Genomic DNA, 21,940 nt, shown 5'->3' on the forward strand with positions numbered 1-21,940 from the left:
AAAGGAAGCAGGTGGAATTAATTTGAATCATGTATTTTATTTAACCCAAACTTACCTAAAGTATTACCAGTTCAACACATCAGTATAAATAATTCTTGGGGCGCCTGGGTGGCTCGGTCGGTTAAGCGTCCGACTTCGGCTCAGGCCACCATCTCGCGGTCCGTGAGTTCGAGCCCCGTGTCGGGCTCTGTGCTGACAGCTCAGAGCCTGGAGCCTGTTTCAGATTCTGGGTCTCCCTCTCTCTCTGACCCTCCCCCGTTCATGCTCTGTCTCTCCCTGTATCAAAAATAAATAAACGTTAAAAAAATTTTTTTTTAAATAAATAATTCTTAGTGAAATATTTTGCCTTTTTTTCCCTAAGTCCTTTTTTTTTAAAAGCAACTTTTTTTTTTTTAACGTTTATTTATTTTTAAGAGAGGGAGAGAAGGGGATAGAGCATGAGCAGAGGGGGGAGGCACAGAATCTGAAGCAGGGACAGCTCAGAGCCAGACGTGGGGCTCGAACTCACAAGCTGTGAGATCACGCTTAACCGACTGAGCCACCCAGGTGGCCCTCCTACTAAGTCCTTGAAATCCATCTTGTTACATTTACAGCACACCTCAATTCCGCCCGGCCCCATTTCAAGGGCTCAAAGGTCACTTGTGGCCAGTGGTGACCCTACGGGACAGCACAGGTCGGAGGGAGTTTACTGAATGGTGGGTTGGGCACTGGCCAGAAAGTGCAGCTGGAAATTCCTGGAAGGAAAAAGCCAGTTTCCATATGGGGTGGGGAGACTGGGGACAGCAATCGGGCCATTTAAGGGCCAGCTTCGGTGTTTCCTGCTTTGTAGACATTTCAGCGGAACGGGAACAGAGTTTGAGTTGGCTCGGTCGGTAAGTTGCGGGTTGACTGCTGTTTGCCGGCTGCTGTTCGGGTGCTTGCGGTGTAGCAGTGCACCAATTACACAAACGACCGCCCCCGGGGGTCTCGGTGGAGAGGAAAGAGTCAGAAACTAAACAGCTGCTAAAACACATGCAGAAATGTAATGATAATGGCGAAAAGCGTGCCGAAGGGGAAACGTCGGGTTTTCTAAGGACAGGGGAAAGGAAGGATGGCGTGGGCCGTGGGGGCGGGGCCGGCGATCAAGACCAAGGGCGGCTTCCGGGCGAGAGACGGTGTCCAGGACAAAATGGGTCGGAAAAACAATCAGAGGTGATCGGATTCGACACGTATTAGTTAAATCTTACGAAATTGCCATTTTAGTCGGTCAAAACCGGTCGAAAATCAGCAACTGCCTATGACTCAACGTAATGTTCAGGGCATAGAATGGATTAGGGGTTCCTCTCTTAGGGCTTGAGTTGAGCTCTGTTTCTAGAGAGGAGGTCTACAGCCCCCATGAGCTCTACAAGGAGACTGTGGTCCTCCCCGCCCCCCGCCCGCCCCGCCATCCCCCAGAACATCAAAACTTGACTCCGCGCCCAGAGACGCTGAGAGAGTTTCTCGCATCACACAGCCCAGAGGGAGGAGGGGCCGAGCTGCTGCCCTGGAATCCCGCCGCTCAGTCTCGCTCCCTGGCCGAGCCTTGTTGATTGTCCCCTTGCGGAGCCCGGAAGCGACCCTCAGTAAACAAAGCCGTGTGTGGGCGCAGCCCCAGCTGCCCGGGGCGCGCTGTCCAGCCGGAGGGGGGCGGGAGAGGAATGTTGTGAATGAACCCAGGACCCGCCCCGAAACTTCGCGTACGGCTTGCGCCGCGGGGGTCCTCCTACTGTGATTGGCCGCAGGTGCCCCATGATTGACAGCGCAGCCCGATGAGCTCTCTGATTGGGTTTCCTCCAAAAGACAGGCAGCACATATAACGAATGAACAGCGAGAATTTAGGGACGGGTCTGGAGGTGCAGCCAATGGTGGAGGAGGGCCTCGGAGGCCGAGGGGGGGGCCAATGGGGACGGGCGGCGGGGGCGGGACGACGGCGGAGGATAAAGCGGCGACTGAGGCAGCTTCATTGTTGTGAAGAGTCTTAAAGGGGCCGCATCACCCGGCCGGCCCGGCGCGGGGCGGGGGTGGGTGCGGCTGGGGTCCCGGGGCGGCCGAGCGCGGAAGACGAGCTGGAAGGCGGGTAGGGGGCGCGGGATCCGGCGAAGCAAAGCGGGCATCGGACCGACCCCCCAACAGGCCCCGCCCCGGCCCCGGTCCGGCCGATGGACCCCCCTGCGGCCAAGCGGAGCCGGGGCTGCCCCGTGGGACCTGAGGAGCGCGATGCCGGGGCCGGGGCCGGGGCCGGGGCCGTGCGCGGCCGGGGCCGGCCCGAGGCGCTGCTGGACCTCAGCGCCAAGCGAGTAGCCGAGAGCTGGGCCTTCGAGCAGGTGACGGGGGCGGGGGGGGGGGGAGGGGGGAAGGGACGCACCCCCAGCCCCTTCTCCGACTTGCCTTCTCCTCCCCTTGCCCAACCCCCAGTCTCGGACCTGCCCCCACATGAGACACTCCCAGAGAGAGATCCCCTTCAGGATCCTTAAGTCCGCCCCGAAACACCCCCTCATCCTCCCATTTCATTTCTTCAAGCCCTGTGACCCGCCCCCATTCCTTTTGCCATCCCTGCCCTCCAGCCCACAAGAACAGAGATGCCCTCAGCGCCCTAGATCCCAGCTCAGGACACTTCCTTCTCCTTCTCCTCCTGCCCCGTAGTCCCTCTCTTCCCACCTCATCCTCAGCACCCCATTCAATCCTCACTCCTCTTTCCAACTCCTGTAAGCCGCCCCCACTTGGACACCCCAGATCGCTGCCCCGCACCCCCAGTAGAAACCCCCCCCCCCATTTCTACAGATCCAGCCTCAAGATACTCCTTTCTGTCTCTGATCCGTGCCTCCAGAACCCACCTGTCTCCTGGGGAACCCCCCTCCTCCTCCAGCTCCTTCCCTGGGGTCCTGCCCCCCCTCCCTCTGAGACCACCTCCCACCTGGGGCTGCCCAACCCCTCCAGGGTGAGGGTACCCTCCCACATCCCCCTATTTCCCCAGTGCTCGCCCTCCCTCTGCCCCCGCCCCTACCCCCCACCCCCCAGCCATCACAGTCCTTCCAGGGGATCAGCAGCAGGGCGAGGCCTGGGTCACAGTACCTGGACAGGTGCACTGGAACCCTACCTCTGTAGTTTCTGAGGGCTCTGCCATGATGCCCCAGGGCTGGGGAGGTTAGAGTCCCCTTTTCCAGCCTCAGAGTGGGCCTCTGGAGAGTGGAGATGTGGCCTGGATCTGACCAAGGCTTCTGCAGCCCCCATAGGTTCTGTCCTCTGTCTGGCTTTGAGGGGTGTTCTTTGCTCCCTGGCCTCTCCAGAGTTAGGAAGTCTGCAGGACTGATGAGTCTGGGCCGCCAAGTGGGGATGGGGCAGGCTCTGATTCACGGCCTGGAAAAATCCCTCCTTAGTCATCTGCCAAACCATCCCCAAGGCCTCAGCCAGTCACTGCCCCCCCCCCCCCACTTCCCCCAGAAACCCAGGACTGGGGGCTCTGGGAGGTTGCCACCCCTCACGATCCTAAACCATCTCTGGGTCTCCCACGTACCTGCCCTGGTCAGGCCTGGTGCTAGGAAAACTCTCGCTCATGGAGGCCTCTGCAGCCCTCTGGGATTTGTCGTTCTCCCTCCCACTTTGAGGAAACTGGAGCACAGAGAGGTTGAGAAACGTGCCCAAGGTCACAAAGCCCGTGAGTTAGCAAGCCCGGATTGGAACGCGGGCTCAGTCGGCTTGGTTCACTGCCCAGAGCCCACGGGGTGACGAGGACACCCCTCCCTTCCTGTGGGCCGTTGGAAACTGAGAACAGAGCCTGTCTTGGTAGCTGGAGCTTTGCCAGCTGGGAGACTGAACAAGTGAATTCACCCCACTTCTGAGCCTCAGAGTCTCCAGGCTGCCAAATGGGATGATAACTAGTATCACTGAGATGTTGCTATGGAAATTATGGGAAATCACATACGTAAAGCATTTAGCACAGTGTAGGCTGAGAAAATGGAGACCTGATCACTATTCTTATCGCTTTTGTCTCCCTTTCTCTTGCCCCTTCGAAGCCTTGGAGGTGGGTCTATGTTACAGCAGGACCCCCGGACCTGGTATATCCAGGAGGGAGGTCGCAGAAGGTTCTGGAACACTAAGTACAGGCCAGGAGTTACTGTAAACGTATTTACATGTGTAAATGAATATTTCATCCTCGTGATACTCAGGAGGGCAGTGCTGTTAACATCCCCACATCACATTTGAAAAAACAAGCACAGAGACGCAAAGCGACTTGCCCAAAGTCATACTCCTGAGCGGCAAAAGCCAGCGTTCGAGCCGGGGTTTCTAACCCACCGGCCCTTCCCGCAGGTCGAGGAGCGGTTCTCCCGGGTGCCAGAGCCGGTCCAGAAGCGCATTGTGTTCTGGTCGTTCCCACGAAGCGAGCGGGAGATATGTATGTACTCGTCGCTGGGCTACCAGCCCCCAGAGGGCGAGCATGATGCCCGGGTGCCCTTCACCCGCGGGCTGCACCTGCTGCAGAGTGGGGCCGTAGACCGAGTGCTGCAAGTGGGTGAGTGCTGGCCCCCACCCCTGCCGGGGAGGCCAGGAGGTCCAGAGCAGGCGCGGAGGAGGAGGAGGGAGTGGAGGGAGGCCTGGGCCAGGGCGAGGGGAGGTTCCAGATGTCTGGCTTCCGTGCCCAGGAAGGATTATGCAAGAAATTGTGAGCTAAGGATCAGAGATCTGCCTGGACCTCAGGCAGCGGGCTTAGATGCGGCTGGGAGGAAGGATGGTGAACTAGAAAGCAGGGGAAGGAAGGTCCCAGAACTTAGGCAGCAAGGACCGGCTGAGGGCTGAGGGCTGAGGCTATTTCTAGATCCTAGGTGGAGGGCCACTATGGGGATTGGGGTAGAGGTGGAGACAGTGATGAAAAGCCCTAGACCTCAGGCTTTGAGTCCACTTGGGGGTGGGTACGGGATTCTGAGCTAAAGGCAAAGGTGGTCCTGGAGTCCTCAGGCAGGACGCTCCTGAGGCAGGCGTCAAGGAGCGATTGTAAACAAGAAGGAGGGTAAGTTTCAGACCTCAGGCAGAGGGACCTGGTGATGCTTTAGGGCCAAGGTTTAGAGCCAAAGGTGAGAATGATCCTAGACCTCAGGACACAGGGGCTAGGTGAGGGTTGGAGGCAAAGGTCTAGAGCCAGAGGTGAGAAGGAGCCTTGGACCTCAGGCAGAGGGACTCGGGGGAGCTCTCATCAGAGGTCTGGCGGTCTCAGACCTAAGGCATCGAGGCTTGGGTGGGGGCCTAGAGTAGAAGCTTGAGATCAGCTGTGAGGGGTGGTCTTAGGCCTCAGGCAGTGGGGTCCAGGTGAGGGTAGGGGGCAGAGGTTTAGAAGTAGAGAGGATTCTAGACCCCAGGCAACGGGGCTCAGGAGCGGACAAGTAGAGGTCGAGCCCGAAAGGGGGTAAGCCCTGGAAAGCTAAACCTCTCGTGTGGGAGCACCGCTTCTCCTAACTGGAGGCAGGGGCTTGGCCAAGACGGTCCTCCCTGAACCCGGGCAGCCTGGAGGCCCCCTTGCCTGGACATGGCCCAGCCCACCCCAGGCTCGGCCATCTTCAGCCGGTATGAGGAAGCCACTGTTTCTGTGCCACTGTCTCTCTGCGTGACGCAGCCAGGGCCGGCTGGGGCCTGAGCTGCCCAACCAGTTGGATAAGCCCGGCATCTGGGCTCCCCAGGGGCCAGGGAGGGGCAGGGGGTGATGGGATGACCTGGCCCCTCCCCTGCCACATCGGCCCCTCACCCCCAAGTGTCATAGGCCTCTGTCATCTTCCCAGGAAGTTACAGGGCCCCCGGAGCCCAGGCTGTATCCACGGTAACCCAAGGGCCGAGAAAACCACCTTCAACGTCATCATTATAATATTCTTCAGAATTAGAACAGGAGCGAGCATTTATTTAGGACTTACTATATACCCACAGTGAGTGTTCTAAACATTTACCAAGCACTAGCTCGTTTCATCCTCATCACAAAGGCATGAGGAAGATGTCACTATTCACTCCCATTTGACAGATGAGGAAGCGAGGCACAGAGAGGTTAAGTGGCTTGCTCTAGGTTGCTCCGCGGGGATTTGCATCCGGGTCTTGCCTTGCACCATGGACAGCACCCCTGTCTCCCGGGTGACACAGCGGGCGGCTGGTTTGGCTTTGGTCTTAGGGTTCCATCTGAGCGGAAACATCCGGGAGCCCGGGGGCCCCGGAGAGCCCGAGCGCCTCTACCACGTCTCCATCAGCTTTGACCGCTGCAAGATCACATCTGTGAGCTGCGGCTGCGACAACCGGGACCTCTTCTACTGCGCCCACGTGGTGGCCCTGTCGCTCTACCGAATTCGGCACGCCCGCCAGGTGGAGCTGCGGCTGCCCATCTCTGAGACGCTGTCCCAGATGAACCGAGACCAGCTGCAGAAGTTCGTGCAGTACCTCATCAGCGCCCACCACACCGAGGTGCTGCCCACTGCCCAGCGCCTGGCTGATGAGATCCTCCTGCTGGGCTCCGAGATCAACCTGGTGCACGGTGAGGGCACCCGGGGGCCTGATGGGGCGGCGCGGCTTCAGTTGCAGCCACCTCGGTGGCCTCGAGGCAGGCATTTGCCATGGAATCCTTAGGTCCCCCGGATCCTTGAGTCGGGGTGGGGAGCCATGGCCTGAAGTCAAGGTCACACACCCAGTTAAGTGCAGATCCTGGATCTGACCCCGGGCAGATGAGTGAATGGTTGGAAATCAGCCAACCGGGAGATTCAGCCCCCGGGTGGGGGTGCGCCAAGATCACAGGAGCAGGCCTGCGTGTGGGTAGGTGGAGGGCATGAAGGGTATGTGGACGTGGGTGGGTGTCGGGTGGGAGACAGACCAGGAGGCGTTGTGAGCTCCGGGAGGGTTTGGAGCTACAGGGGGCTGGGAGAGGGTGGCGTAGGATGGACGGTAGGGAGATGGATGGGCCATTGGGAATGGTGGGGTGTTGGGTGAGCGAATGATCATGTAGGATGGTGGGTGAATGGGGAGTGGGTGGTATTGACCGCATCGGTGAGGGGGGATGGGCTTTGATTAGGATCAAGGTAGACCGAGGGTGGTGGACAGATGGGAGTTGGTGGAAGACTGGAAACCCCGGCCTCACTTTTCCTCCGTCCCCGCAGGTGCCCCAGACCCCACAGCGGGCGCAGGCATCGAGGATGCCAACTGCTGGCACCTGGACGAGGAGCAGATCCAGGAGCAGGTGAAGCAGCTGCTATCCAACGGCGGCTACTACGGCGCCAGCCAGCAGCTGCGCTCCATGTTCTGCAAGGTGCTGCGCAGGCGCGGCGGGGCCGGGGCCTGGGAGGTGCCGGCGCCCCGCCCCCTCCTCACCACTGCGCCCCGCCCCCATCCCGGCACAGGTGCGGGAGATGCTGCGCATGCGGGACTCCAACGGGGCGCGCATGCTGATCCTCATGACTGAGCAGTTCCTGCAGGACCCGCGCCTGGCCCTGTGGCGGCAGCAGGGCGCTGGCATGACCGACAAGTGCCGGCAGCTGTGGGACGAGCTGGGTAAGGCCTATTCCGAGGCGGCGCACTGGACCCGGGGCTCCCGCTCCCGCGGCGGCCCTGGCAGCCAGGTCTTGCCCACCCTGACATTAGGGTCTGGCCCCTGAATCCTTCCTCTGCTCATTTGCCCCTCTGATGTAAGAGGCACTGTACCGGGTGCTGGGGCTGCAGTAGAAAACAAAGGTTAAATACCTGCCCTCTTGGAGCTGACACTAAACACTGTAAAATCCTATCAAATACTACCAACCCCTCTGACCACACCTTTTCCGTAAGGGCGACTGTCTGTGGCTTTGGCTTTGCGGGGCACTGGTCTCTGTCACAGCTTCAGGGTTTTTGTTTGTTTGTTTGTTTTAAATTTTTTTCAACGTTTTTTATTTATTTTTGGGACAGAGAGAGACAGAGCATGAACGGGGGAGGGGCAGAGAGAGAGGGAGACACAGAATCGGAAACAGGCTCCAGGCTCCGAGCCATCAGCCCAGAGCCCGACGCGGGGCTCGAACTCACGGACCGCGAGATCGTGACCTGGCTGAAGTCGGACGCTTAACCGACTGCGCCACCCAGGCGCCCCCACAGCTTCAGTTTTGACCGTTGTCGTGGAAAAGTAGCCCCTGACATATCACCAGATGGGCGTGGCAACGTCCCAATACAGTTTTGTTTACAGCGCCTATTTATGTGAATTTCACGTAATTTTCACAGGTCCCAAAATCTTCTGATTTATTTTTCCCTTGCCATTTGAAAACATGGTCAGTCGTAGCTCGCGGGCCGTTCAGACCAGGTGGCAGGTTCGATTTTATCCACGGGCGGTAGTTTGCTGACCCCTGTAAACAGATGGTGATAAGTGCTATAGGGAAAAAAAAAAAAAAAAACAGCAAGAGGAAGAGTCTGGGTTCCAGTCCTGACTTCCCAGCTGTGTGACCTTGAGCAACTGCTTTTACCTCTCTGGGCTGTAAGGTGAAAAGACTATCAGTTGCAACCTCAGGGGCTGGAGATGAGGGGTCAGCAGAGACCAGTGCCCGGCACGCACTAGGCACTCCACAGGTGTGTGCCCGTTCCTATTGGCATGAACGCCGAGCCTGCCTCGCGCCCACACTGACCACCCACCCTCCCTCCCCAGGGGCCCTGTGGGTGTGTGTCGTCCTGAGCCCCCACTGCAGACCAGAGGAGCGAGTGAGCTGGCTGCAGCTGCTTGGCAAATGGGACAAGCTGGACGTGTGCCCGCTGGAAGAGGGCAACTACTCTTTGGACGAGCCCAGCCTGCAGCCCCCCATGACCCTCAGCCGAGGTAGGAGAGGGGTCCCTGCCATTCCCCCTGCAAAAAGCTGGCCTGGTGCCCAGTCTCTCCCCATCACGGTGCTCTGGGGGAGAGCAGAGGGGCCCCCCCAGCCCCTGCCAGCAGGAGGGAGGGAGGGAGTGCCCAGGCAGGGGCGGCAGGCAGCCTGAGTCACAGGAAGTGAAACGTTTAAGGCGCCTATAGTTCTGGGCTGCTCTCCTGGCCATGGAGGCAGGGGTGGGGGGACAGAGAGAAAAGGAAAAAGCTATTGAGAAGAGAGAGACAGGTAGAGTCAAGATGGAGGGACGGAGGAAGAGAGAGAGGAGAAAGCGAGGAATGGGGGTGGGGGTAGAGACGGAGAGAGAAAGAGGAATGGAGTCCAGGGAAGGGGCAGGACGGACAGAGAGACCAGTGGACAGTTATTCCACCTCCATTGTCCATTGGCATGAAGGGCTGTAACAGCTCCTCCAACAGAGCCATCACTGAGCCCAGAGTCCAGTCAGGGGAGCTGGCCTCAGCCCCGAGTGCTAGGCCCCCTTACCAGGCCATGTTGGACGCCTCTCCCGCAGGCCCAGAGGAGGAGGAGGAAGAGGAGGTGGGGGCTAGAGGTTCCCGCCACACCGTCTTCGGCCGCGCCCTGCAGGCTGGGTCGCTGCACTGGAGCGACACTCACCTGCAGAGGATCCTGGCCAGCGACTCCTACGGCCCCAGCCTCACAGGCACCATGGGCGGTGAAAAGCCAACCTTTGACCCCCAGGGCCGCCCACTGTGGCTGGGTGAGCCCTTCCCCACCGCATGCGCCCGTGTGGACACCCTGCGTGCCCATGGATACCCCCGTCAGGCCCTGCGGCTGGCAGGGGCCATAGTCAACTCACTCCGGCTACAGCGACGGCATCAGCTTGAAAGCTACAAGCAGCAGAAAAAAGGTGGGTGCCACGACTGTCACACTACCCTGGGGCTCTAGACACAAATGCCAACTGCTGGGCACTGTGGCAACCCTGACATCTGTGGGTACCGCTCGGGGTCCCGCCGGGAAAGCCAGACCAGCCGAAGGTGTCGGGAACCGGAAAGAATTTAATACAGGGGATTGAGGCCTCACAAAACTACCGGAGGGGCTGCAGCATTAAGAGTCAGGGATACCACTGCTTAGGTTCAAGAACCTGAACTTCCGAAGTACAGGGATTACCGCAAACTGCTGACATTGAGCTCAGCAGCCTGTGGCTGCACTGTGGGCTGCGTCCAGGAGGACACTCGGAACCTTCTGGCAAGCCCTTGTGTCTGTGCCCTGCACAGTCACACACCTGCTCATGGAGGCTGCAGAAGAGCCTCGTCCTTTCCCAGCCTCTGCACCTCACGCAAAGGAGCCTGGGACTTGTAGTTTCTAAGCTTCCAGCTCCCGTGGAACAGGATGGGTGCACCAGCCACAAGTCTTTCAGGAACGTGGACCCGGTGTGCCCAGAGTTTCAAGACAGGCCAGAAATCTGGATTGTATGATGTGCAAATTTACTGATTTTTTTTTTAACGTTTATTTGTTATTGAGAGACAGAGAGATAGCGCATGAGCAGGGGAGGGACAGAGAGAGAGGGAGACACAGAATCTGAAGCAGCCTCCAGGCTCCGAGCTGTCAGCACAGAGCCCGACGCGGGGCTCGAACTCACGAACCGCAAGATTACAACCTGAGCCAAAGTCGATCGCTTAACGGACTGAGCCACTCGGGCACCCCTGATTTTTTTTTTAAGTTTATTCATTTGGGGGATGGAGACAGTGAGTGGAGGGGGCGGTGGGGAGGCAAAGAGAGAGAATCCGAAGCAGGTTCCACGCTGATCCTGGTGCAGGACTCAAACTCACCAACAGTGAGATCATGACCTGAGTCGAATTTGGACGCTTAACCAACTGAGCCACCCACGTGCTCCAATTTACTGAAAAAAAATTTTTTTTTTTTAATTTTTTTTTTCAACGTTTATTTATTTTTGGGACAGAGAGAGACAGAGCATGAACGGGGGAGGGGCAGAGAGAGAGGGAGACACAGAATCAGAAACAGGCTCCAGGCTCTGAGCCATCAGCCCAGAGCCTGACGCGGGGCTCAAACTCACGGACCGCGAGATCGTGACCTGGCTGAAGTCGGTCGCTTAACCGACTGCGCCACCCAGGCGCCCCTCAATTTACTGAAATTTTTAAACATGGGCACCAAATTCAAATTCGTATTAGGGGGACCAAAAAAAGCCACAGTGTATGGGCCAAAAAAAGAACATGTTTGTGGACTGGCTATGGGGAGGCAGGAGGGCAACTTATCAGGAAATTGAGCCCAGGGTATAACGGGAACCTGGGGGATCTGGGACCCCGGCAGAGTTCTGGCCTGGCCTAGAGGCACAGAGAAACCCCGCCCCGCCGCAGAACCACTGAGAGCTGTACATCTTAGGGATGTATTGTGGTTTTCCAGGGGAACAGGAGGGAGAAGAACAACATGGGCAGGATCCCAGAGGCAGGAGTGGGAGGAGATCGGAGAATGGGCTTTCGGATGGGGCAGGTGGCCACGTGGGGTCGGGACAGCTGGGTGAGATGGAAAATGATGGGAGGGATTAAGGGCACTGAGCCCCCCCATACTGCCTGCAGAGCTGCTGCAGAAAGGGAACACCTGCATCACCAACACGGAAGGCTGGGTGGGCCACCCCCTGGACCCTATTGGCTGCCTCTGCAGGGCGCTCCTGGAGGCCTGTCGCCTGGAGGAGGAAACCCTCGCCCTTTACCCAGGTGCCTACACTGGGGCCCCTGGGAGGAAGAGGGGCATCCCCCCACCCTCCCCGGCCCAGCACCCCCGAGAAAAGAAAGTGGGGCCGCACCCTTATCCTTGGCCACACCCCCTAACCGGTGCCAGCAGCCCGTAGACTCCGCTTCTGCTGACCGCGAGGCCACCATAGACCTACGTGTCTGCTGGTGGGAAGTGTCTGGTTAGAGCTGGGAGCTGCTGGGTTCCCCCTAAACCTAAGCCCCCAGGCCCCCCCGCTTGAGGTGAAGAGCCGCTGGGGTCCCAGGAAGCGGGTCCTGAAACCTGAAACCCGTGTCCCACAGACTCGGGCCCCGAGAAGCGGAAGGTGGCCTACCAGCACGTGCCGGTGCCCGGGAGCCCTGGGGAGTCCTACCTGGCGCTGGCCCTCGAGGTGGCACTGCTGGGCCTGGGGCAGCAGCGGGCCCTGCCCGAGGGGTTGTACGCCCAAGACAAGGTGGTGCGCAGCGAGGAGCAGCTGTTGGCCCTGCTGGAGGAGGTGGAGCTGGACGAGCGGCTGGTGCAGGTGCTGCGCAGACAGGCCGGGCTGCTGCTGGAAGGTGAGGCCCCTCCCCCCCCCCCCCCAGCCCGCTCCTGAAGGCGGGGTCCCTCCCCCCACCTGCGGTGGTCGGTTGCTGCCGGATCTCGAGACCCGGCTCTCGGCCCTCGTAGTTCGCTCCCAGCTCGGCAGGCAGCGCCTGAAAGGTGAGATCCGGCCCTTGGCCCTGCTCCCGAGAAAGTTCCGGCAGCCAGTAGCCGCTGTGGCCTCTGAGGCGCTGCCCCTCTCCCACCCTGGAGCCGAGGAGCCTGGTCCCTGATGCCCAGCTGGACTTCAGTGGCTCTGCCCGTGGCCCTGCCTTCTGAGGCCCCCACCCGCCCCTGGAGCGAGTGCGGCCCCGTCTCGTATCTGAGTCCTGCCTCCTACCAACGGGGAGGCCGGGTCTCCTCTTCGGACTCTCCGGCGCTTTTCTGACTCGGCCCTGCACCCCCATCTCCGGGACCTCTTTAACCCCCCGCCCCTGCCCCTCTGTCCTGGGTCCAGCCTACCCCCTACTCAGAGCCTGGGGAGGGGCGGAGACGAGCCCTCACCTGGGGGCTGAGCTCAGCATGCCCCTGCAGCGGGTCCCTTCAGTGGCTTCGGAGAGGTGCTTTTCCGGGAGAGCGTGCCCATGCACACCTGTGCCCGCTACCTGTTCACCGCGCTGCTGCCCCACGACCCTGACCTGGCCTACCGCCTCGCGCTGCGAGCCATGAGGTGAGAAGGGGCGGCTGGGGACTGGCCCAGGGGACTGGGGGCCAGACTGGAGGGTGAGAGGCGCCCTTGGAGCCCCGTCCTCCCGCCTGAACTCACAGCCTGCTTTATTCAGTCTCCCTCACGTTGGCAGCCCGGTTGCCCTGTGCTTTTGATTATTAAATATGCATGGGTGTTAAGATCTTGAATTTGAGAGATACCCACACGGCACAGAATTGAGTCCTTTTCTAGACATTTTTGTCCCGACCTACCCAAATCTCTTCCGAGGCAAGCCGTGTCACCACTTTCTGCTTATCTAACCCACAAGAATCAAGATCTCGGCAAACCCATGGTCTGGAAATTGAAAGTTGGTCTTCCTTTTACACCCGTGATGCATCCTGTATCTCTTTCTTGCACCTGCACCTTTTTTTTTCTTTTAGAGAAAAAGTGCCTGCAGGGGAGGGCAGAGGGAGGGTGAAAGAGAGAGAGGGGGCGAGGGGAATCTCAGGCAGGCTCCACGCTCAGCCTGACATGGGGCTTGATCTCATGACCTGAGCCAAAATCCAGAGTTGGATACAACTGACTGAGCCACCCGGGAGCCCCAGCGGAATTTTTAGAGGCCCTCTGTGTCCTAAGCCATGCCCAACAAATAAAGTGCATTCTGTCCCCAATCTCAGACGATCCCATTTAGGGTGCATCTTTCCAGAATATTTGGAAAGAATCATCTCTGAAGAGCTGTGGATATCTAAGCAGGACCCAGCAAATTAACAGCCCACGGGCCAGATTCGGCCTGCCACCTGTTACCGTACAACCCAGGAGACGAGAATGGCTTTTACATTTTTAAGTGTTTGAAAATAAAAGAATATTCTGTGACCCATGGAAAGTATACGAAACTCAAGTTTCAGTGTCCAGCAGTAAAGTTTTATTGGCACGCAGCCACGCCCATTCATTTATGTATCGTCTGTGGCTAATTTACGTGGCAGTGGCAGAGTCGTTGGGACAGGGACCAAATGGCCTGCACAGCCAAAAACACCGGCTGTCCAGACTCGTGCAAAGAAACGGTGCCGGTCCCTGGTCCAAATCCATGGCTCACGTCACCTCGTGTAATCTTAACAACCTAGAGAAATAAGTATGTTGACCCCCATCTTAAAGTGTGTCCAGAGTCACATGTTGAGGAAACTTCAGTAATATTTGAAACCAGAATAGTCTTGACTCCTCTTCCGTGCTGTTGATCCCATCTGACAACTTAGAAGGACTTTCTAAATATAAACCGCATCTATAGGGAGTGAGCCGGTTAACAGTGTGTCGTAGTGGGCACGTAAAGTCCTCCCCCAAACATTTGTGTGCTCAGCATTGTTCTGGCTGCTGGATATGCAGCAGTGAGTAAAATAGTTACAAATGCCCGCCTTCACGGAGCTGAGGTTTTGGGGTGGGAGAGACAATCAAGAAATTAATAGGGGGGCCCGGGTGGCTGAGTCGATTTAAGCATCCGATTCCTGATTTCAGCTCAGGTCATGATCTCCCCATTTGTGAGATCAGGCCCCGTGTCAGGCTCTGCCCTGACAGCATGAAGCCTGCTTGGAATTCTCTCTCTCTCAAAACAAATAAACTTCAAAATTAAAAAAAAAAAAAAAAGAAATTAATAGTGAACTATATTGTGTGTCAGATGTGACCTATAGCAAAGAAGCCCTGGGAGAAGTTGGGAGTGGGAAGTTCACACGGTGTGGGGGGGGGGGGTCCACAGAAGAGCCCACTGAAAAATATTTGAGCAAAGACTTGAGGGAGGTGAGGAAGAAGCCGTAAGGATGTCTGGGGAAGAGTGTTCCAGGCAGAGGGAGCAGCATGTGCAAAGGCCCTGAGGTCGGACTGTGCTTCATTGTATTTGAGGGACATTGAGGGGAACAGTACCTGGAACAGAGTAGGGGTGACAGAAAGGCTAACAGGGGCCACATCAGGACACAAATAACCTCACATTTTTATTGGCCCTGGCATATGAATAGAGTATCGTTTATTTAATCAACTGTGAAGGGCATCAGCAGTACTTTGGTGAACATCTTGCGCTTCTCCCCCTCCCCGTCCCCTGCCCCAGGCTGCCTGTCCTGGAGACCGCGTTTCCAGCCGGAGAACCTCACCCCAACCCGCTGGACTCCATCATGAGCAACCGCTTCCCCCGCTGGTTCATCCTTGGCCACCTGGAGACCCGCCAATGCGAGCTGGCCTCTGCCATGCTGACAGCTGCCAAGGGTGAGGACAGCGGCTGCCCCCTGTCCCCCTCTGCCTTCTCTTTCCTCCTTTCTGTCACGCCTCCCCTCTCCTTTTTACTCCTTCATCGGATTTCAGTTTTCCTTGAGCACTTCCTAGATGGCCCAGGCAGTGCCCCGGGCGCTAGGGACACACAACACAGTTCCAAATCCCGCGCCCTGTGATGTTACGTTCTAGTGGGGGCAGGCAGACCACGCGCAAGGTAAACAGTTATGTTACTCAGTAAGCAAGAGAGTAAGAGGTGCCTAAAGCAGGCTAATACTTAAGCCAAGAGGCCTGAGCTACGGCCGCTATCTGCTCTCCGAGTCACCGGGAGCCTCCATGACAGAACCACAGACCAGGGGGCTCAAACAACAGACGTTTATTTTCTCACGGCTCTGGGGGCTGGAAGTCCGAGATCAGGGTGCCAGCCTGGTCGGTTCCCAGTGAGGACTCTCTTCCTGGCTTGCAGACGGCCACCTTCCTGTTGTGTCTTCCCTTGGCAGAGAAAGAGCTCCAATTTCTTCCTCTTCTCAGGAGGACACTGATGCCCTCACGGTGCCCTACCCTCAGGACCCAGTGCCTCCGGAAGTCCCCACCCCCAGATACCATCATCCTGGGGATCCGGGCTTCACCATGAATCTGGGGAGGGTGCAGTCCAGGCCTGGAGAGCATTCCAGGCAGAGGGAATAGCCAGTTCAAAGGCTCTGAGGCTAGATTGTGCCTGGTATGTTTGAGGAACAGAGGAGGCCCGTGTGGCCGAAAGTGGAGTGACAGAATTGTAGGATCGGGGCCGGTGATAATAACAGCAATAAAAGCTCACATTTCTATAGCTCTTGCCCTGTTAAAGCTTTTCAAGTGTCGGCTCCCCATCCCGTGAGGCAGGTACCATAGTGTTAGTTTAACCCATTTTACAGATGGGGCAGCCAAGGCACAGAAAGGTGGAGTGCCTTGCTCAGCATCACACAGCTAGTGAATGGCAAGGCAGGGATTGGGACCCTGGTGCTCTGGGTCCAGAATCAATGCCCTTGACAATTAGGGGTCCTTTTGTGGCTTTGTCCCGCTGGGTGAAGGAGTACCAAGAGTGGTCTGGATCTTTACGGAACCACTGCCGGGTGCTTCTCCCTCCTCACACGGGTGCACCTAGTGGGGAGGAAGCTGTGTGAACAGGTCAGGCGGCAGCAGGGTCTGGTGCCAGGTGTGCTGACCCTGCCCTCCTCCTTCCCTCACCCCAGGAGACCCCAAGTGGCTGCATGCGGTGCTGGGCTCCATCCAGCAGAACATCCACTCGCCTGCCCTGCTCTTCAAGCTGGCCCAGGACGCCTGCAAGACGGCCACCCCTGCCAGCGCGCCTCCGGACACCACGCTGCTGGGCATTGCGCTGGAACTGGGCCTGCAGGTGGGCGGGAGTCGGGGGAGGGGGGGTGGGGGGAAAGGCTGCCTGAGGCCCCGCCTGCGTGTGAGCGACACCTGGGGGCGGGGCCGCGAGGAGCCCTGTCTGGGAATGAGGGAAGGGTCACCAGCTGGGGTGGGCTTGTGAGTGAGGGACTCTGTGGCAGAGTCTGAAGGTGACAGTCCACTTCTGGAGGTGTGACTGAGGACAAGGATGCGGGTCCCGGGTCCCGCAGGTGAGCCGGTGGGCCACAAAAAGCAGCAGAGCCCAGGGTGCTGGGCTTGGGGTGGGGCCTGGGGCTGGTGTGCTCGCGGCTAGGGCCCCTGGGTGGGCGGGGCTGAAGCTGAGGGAGCAGAGCCAATAAGGAGCCTGCTTGGGGGCGGGGCTTGCTGGGAACCGGCCTGGAAGGAAAGGTCACCGCGGAGGGGGCGGGGCCCGGGGGAGGGTCCTGAAGGTGAGGAGCCACCTCTGAGTCTGAGGTCTTCGAGGCCGGGCCTGCGAGTTGGGGCCGTCCCCAGGGGCCGCCCGGGCAAGGGCTGTCCTGCTGGGGCAAGTCAGAGGCCAGCAGGGGTGCAGCTTGGAGGTGAGGAGTCAAAAGCAGGGTGTGGGACCCGGAGGGGGCGGGGCCTCAGAGTGCTTGCGAAGTAAAATAGGAGGATAGGGAACAGTTGGGGGCAGGCTTGCAGGATGGGGTGGGACCTTCCCAGAACTGGCAAGCAGGGGGCTGCAGAAGGCGGGATTAGCCCCGAACAGAACAGAACAACCTCCTGTGGGGGAGTGGAGCCATGGCAGGGGGTATGTGGGAGGTGAGAGCAGGGAGGGGTCCCTTAGAGAGGTGACACACTGTTTAGGAGCCTTCAGAAGGCAGAGCTCCCAGACAGGACCTGGGGAGGGAGCCGGGGGGAGAGGCAAGCAGGGAAGGTGGGACTTGTGGGGCAGGTGCTTTGGGCCTCCAGGGGGAAATCTGACAGGAGCATGGAACTTTCTAGAGAGAAGGGGCAGGTTGGTTGGTTGTCTGGGGTGGGCTCCGTGGGGCCTCAGAATAACACCAACAATAACAGTAACAGTAATGGCTGGCATTGGGCTGAGCGCTTTGAAGCAACCAGTACTGTGCAGGAGCTTTTTATTTTTTGTGTGTTTTTATTATTTCAATTTTTGAGAGAGAGAGACAGCATGAGCAGGGGTGGGGCAGAGAGAGGAGGAGATACAGGATCCGAAGCAGGCTCCAGGCTCCAAGCTCTCAGCACAGAGCCCCACGCAGGGCTTGAACCCCAAACTGCGGGATCATGACGTGAGCTGAGGTTGGACGCTTCACCGACTGAGCCACCCAGGCGCCCCTTTAATCCCCATTTTATAGACGAGGAAACTAAGGCCCCGGGAGGCAAGGCCACGTGTCCAGATTGTGTGGCTCACTGACTCAGCCCTTAACTTCCGAGTCTCCTGGGCCCCTCAGGATCCCTGATCCCCTTCCCTGTCCCCTCCCACGCTGCAGGTGATGCGGATGACCCTGAACACCATGACCTGGAGGCGGAGGGAGATGGTGCGTTGGCTGGTCAGCTGTGCCACAGAGATCGGTGAGAGTCCCCCAGTGAACCTGCCGTCTGTCTCCCTATGGTGGCAGGCAGGCATGAGAGAGAGGCCGGGCCTTTTCCGTGACTCCAGCCCGAGCTCAGGGCCAGGCTGGTGCGATGGGGGTTGTGGGGGGACAGAGCTGGACAGAGGCCCAGAAGCCGGCCAGGCTAAAGTGGCTTGGAGAAGGGACGGCGCCTCCAAAGCGTGCCCTCTCCCCACCCAGCCCCGCTGCTCCCCGCTCCTTTGGAAAGGTGGGGTGCGGCTTCCGTCAGGCTTGGGGTGGCGGCAGAGCGGTTGTGTCTTCAGCCCTGGGTGGTGGGGCGCATCAGGGCAAACCCGTGCCCGCACCTGGGAGTCCCCGCCCTTCTTCCCGGCCAGCTTTGCCCTCTTGCCTCCCCCCAGGCCCCCAGGCCCTGATGAATATCATGCAGAACTGGTACTCCTTATTCACACCAGTGGAGGCTGCCACCATCGTGGCGGTGACAGGCACCACGCACGCCACGCTGTCGCGGCTGCAGCTGGATGCGCCCCGGCGGGAGGAGCTCTGGGCCTGTGCGCGCACCCTGGCCTTGCAGTGCGCCATGAAAGACCCGCAGAACTGTGCCCTGCCCGCCCTCACCCTGTGCGAGAAGAACCACGCGGCCTTCGAGGCGGCCTACCAGATCGTGCTGGACGCCGCGGCCGGCGGTCTGGGCCACGCCCACCTCTTCACCGTGGCCCGCTACATGGAGCACCGTGGCCTCCCACTGCGGGCGTACAAGCTGGCCACGCTGGCCCTGGCGCAGCTCAGCATCGCCTTCAACCAGGACAGCCACCCCGCCGTCAACGATGTGCTCTGGGCCTGCTCGCTCAGCCACTCGCTGGGCCGCCACGAGCTCTCTGCCATCGTCCCCCTCATCATCCGCAGCATCCACTGCGCCCCCATGCTCTCTGACATCCTGCGCCGCTGGACCCTCTCGGCACCTGGCCTGGGGCCCCTGGGGGCCCGTCGGGCCGCCAAACCGCTGGGCGCTGACCGGGCGCCGCTCTGCCAGCTCCTGGACGCCGCGGTGGCGGCCTACATCGCCACCAGCCACTCGCGCCTCACGCACATCAGCCCGCGGCACTACGGGGACTTCATCGAGTTCCTGGGCCAGGCCCGTGAGACCTTCCTGTTGGCGCCTGACGGGCACCTGCAGTTCGCCCAGTTCTTGGAGAACCTCAAACAGACCTACAAGGGCAAGAAAAAGCTCATGCTGTTGGTGCGGGAGCGCTTCGGTTGAGGGGCTGCGGCCCCCTTCACCCCTGCCTCCGCGGCACCAGCGCCCCATCCAGGGCCTCGGCGCTGGAGGCCCACGTGGCGTTTCAGTATTAAGTCAGGGAAGGAGCCCGGCCGCAGCTAGGAGATCTTGCCTGCCATCCCCTGGAGGCCTGCTGGGGGGGGGGGGGGGGGGGAGGCAGGGGGGTGACTTCCTGCCACACGCGTGCCTAGGAGTGTGCAAGTGAGTGCGAGACGTGAGGATCAGAAGCCATACCGCCACCCAGGGGCCCGGAAGGGGGTGTGTGCTTGGGCAGCCGGTATGACCCCGCCTTGGGCACCCCAAAAGCAATAGGCAAGCTCTCCCTCCCCAGACAGGCAGGCCTGGCTTGGACTGGGGGTGGGGGTGGGAGCTTCGAGGCAGGACATTCCAGAAAGTGGCTCTTAAAGCCAGCGTAGCAGACCGCCCCACACCCCACTGTGGGTGGCCAGGGGACTCCTGTTAGGGCATCTAAATCTCCTTTTGTACCCTCCCCTCACTGCCTCAGGGGCCCCGTTCTGCATCCCAGGGCCTCCTCCAGGCTGCCCAGCTGGGACCAATGGCTCATTCCCACTGAAGGATTTGAAGAGGCCTCAGGCCTCAGCCACATACCTCACCCCCTTCCGGCCAGGACTCCCATTCCCGAGGATGCCAAGGTCCCAGGGCAGGCTCAAGGGGTCACTACTGTCCCTCCCCCTACCTGCTAGTCACTGGATACAACTCAGGAACTGAGCCAGGCTCACACTGTCCTCCAAACCTGGTGTGTGTGTGGGGAGGGGGGGGGAGACGAGCGCAGGAGAGCCAGGGACTCCCCGCCCCAGATCTGGAAAGGAGACAGGTTGGCATCCTGGCATTTCCGACTCTGGCTCTCTCTCTTTCTCCTGCTCTGTGTCCCTGCTCCTCCCCTCATCTTCCTCCCTCCCTTTCCCTATTTCCCTTCATTTAGCCTTTCTATTTGTGTCTCAATCTCAGCTGCTGACTCTCTTGGGTCTCCCTTTCCCACCTTGGCCCAGGGAGGAAGAGGGAGAGTGTCCCAGACCAATCACCCCTTCTGTCTTTTCTCCTCTTGTAATTAAGGACAAAATCATGTCATTTTGTAACTTTTTTTCTATTTATTGAACCGTATATTGTATTTCCTTTTTCCTTTTTTTTTTTTTTAATAACACAAAGTTTGAGACTGAGGTGTGTCCCCTACCCCCCTCCCCCGCCCCGAACCAAGACCACCTGATCCCTGGACAGAAAAACTCCAGCCTTGGCTGCTCCCGGCACAGCTTCAAGCGAGGGGTGGAATGGGCGTGCTTGCTGGTTTCGTCCGTTCGCAGTAGTGTAGATAATAGGGCTGAGAGCTGGGCAAGCCCCAAGAGGAGAGCTTTATACCTGTCACCTGTTACAACACGTGTCACAGTGGCCCTACGAGTCGGGAAGAATATCATTTCCGAGAATAGTGGGGTTCCAAAGCGTAAGGAAAGGCAGAGCCTGATCAGTACCATGGTGAAGCCGCTGACCTTGCCCACCTCGGACACCATGGCCCTTGAACTGCTGGGAATGGCCACTAGGGGGTGCCCTGCCTCCAGACACCAATGTTGGAAGTACTTGTCTCCAAGTTGCTGAAAGTGGGGACCCTGACAGGTGCTGGGTGCACCTGGGTGGGGGAGACACACACCAGACAGGAATCCGGGCCTCTACTCGTCCTTGGTGGGCGGGTTCTGGCGTCGGCGAGAAAAGCAGGTGGGTGTGGTCAGCGAGGGGCGCGGCCCGGGCGTGTCTGGATTCCTATGCCGCCGTGGAGGCTTCCAGTCCCCAAATGGAGTGAGCCGTCTGGGGGGCCGCAAAGAAGTCCTTCGGTTGCCTTCTTTCCCTAGTTCCCTGAGAAGCAGGACGCCCCCCCCCCCCCCACCCCCGTCTTTAGGGTGTGGCGGATAGATGACCAAGTGTGTCTGGGTCACTGTCAGGGCCGGGGCAAGCGAGGACGGGCTTCGCGGCCAGGCGGGGTACAGAGCAGTGCTGGGTGGAGCTGACCGCCAGAGGGCGCCGAGACAGCGCGCGCGGTCGTGGGCGGGGCATCGGCAGCGCTGGGCACAGCGATTGGTTCGTGGCACTGCCCTCTGCCCGAGAGGGCCCATTGGAGACGGTCCCATCTGCCCCGCCTCCCCCGTTCCCGCAGGTATGTGCCGGCGTGTTCTTTTGCGCCGCCTAGAGGCGTGATTGAGGGTAGAGGGGGCAGGCTCGGTGCCGAGCATTTGCTTCACCCCTTACAGTCTCAGCTGCCTACAAATGCCGTCCTCGGACTTGGGGCTCCCTTCTTATGCCCCTCAGCTCTCAAAGTCATCCAAAAATGTCCCCCTTGGGCCCGGGGATTCCCTCGTAACCCCACGCACACCTCAAGCACGGGTTCCCTGCTAGCATTCTCGGACGCCAGCAGGTCAAGTCTAACCTGAGGCCTGAATTCTCCCTTATCTCTCCGCCACCCCCAAATATCACCAGCTCAAGACCCTCGGGCCCCAGCCATCTCTGAATGCCCAGCGTTTCCCTCGGGGTCACCCCCCCACTGCCACCTGAGGTTGGGTTCAATAGGCCCCGGGCTTGGGGTACTCCTCATCATAACCCCACCTAGATTCTTCCTAGAACAGCGCTCCCTGCCATTGCATCAGCCCTCCCCCACCCCGCC

General features: G+C 59.3%; 1 protein-coding gene across 1 annotated transcript; it reads left to right on the plus strand.

Annotated features, from left to right (window-relative positions):
* Nucleotides 1-1,969: 1,969 nt before the first annotated feature.
* Nucleotides 1,970-20,404, plus strand: ZSWIM4 (zinc finger SWIM-type containing 4). The gene is made up of 14 exons (XM_023246142.2): nt 1,970-2,342; nt 4,327-4,528; nt 6,164-6,520; nt 7,137-7,285; nt 7,377-7,527; nt 8,639-8,806; nt 9,364-9,720; nt 11,408-11,545; nt 11,864-12,118; nt 12,678-12,813; nt 14,879-15,033; nt 16,266-16,429; nt 17,916-17,997; nt 18,398-20,404. Exons 1-14 carry the CDS (start codon nt 2,178-2,180, stop codon nt 19,255-19,257), a joined length of 3,339 nt encoding a protein of 1,112 aa, XP_023101910.2. The 5' UTR covers nt 1,970-2,177; the 3' UTR covers nt 19,258-20,404.
* Nucleotides 20,405-21,940: the final 1,536 nt, after the last annotated feature.

This window comes from Felis catus, chromosome A2 (assembly GCF_018350175.1).
Source record: "Felis catus isolate Fca126 chromosome A2, F.catus_Fca126_mat1.0, whole genome shotgun sequence".
NCBI lineage: Eukaryota > Metazoa > Chordata > Mammalia > Carnivora > Felidae > Felis > Felis catus.

Excerpts from the sequence above, each read along its gene's own strand:
- ZSWIM4 (XM_023246142.2), top strand. The coding sequence starts at position 2,178 with ATGGACCCCCCTGCGGCCAAGCGGAGCCGGGGCTGCCCCGTGGGACCT. Across the intron at positions 2,343-4,326 it reads AGAGCTGGGCCTTCGAGCAG|GTCGAGGAGCGGTTCTCCCG; the intron begins GTGACGGGGGCG and ends CCCTTCCCGCAG. Across the intron at positions 7,528-8,638 it reads GCAGCTGTGGGACGAGCTGG|GGGCCCTGTGGGTGTGTGTC; the intron begins GTAAGGCCTATT and ends CTCCCTCCCCAG.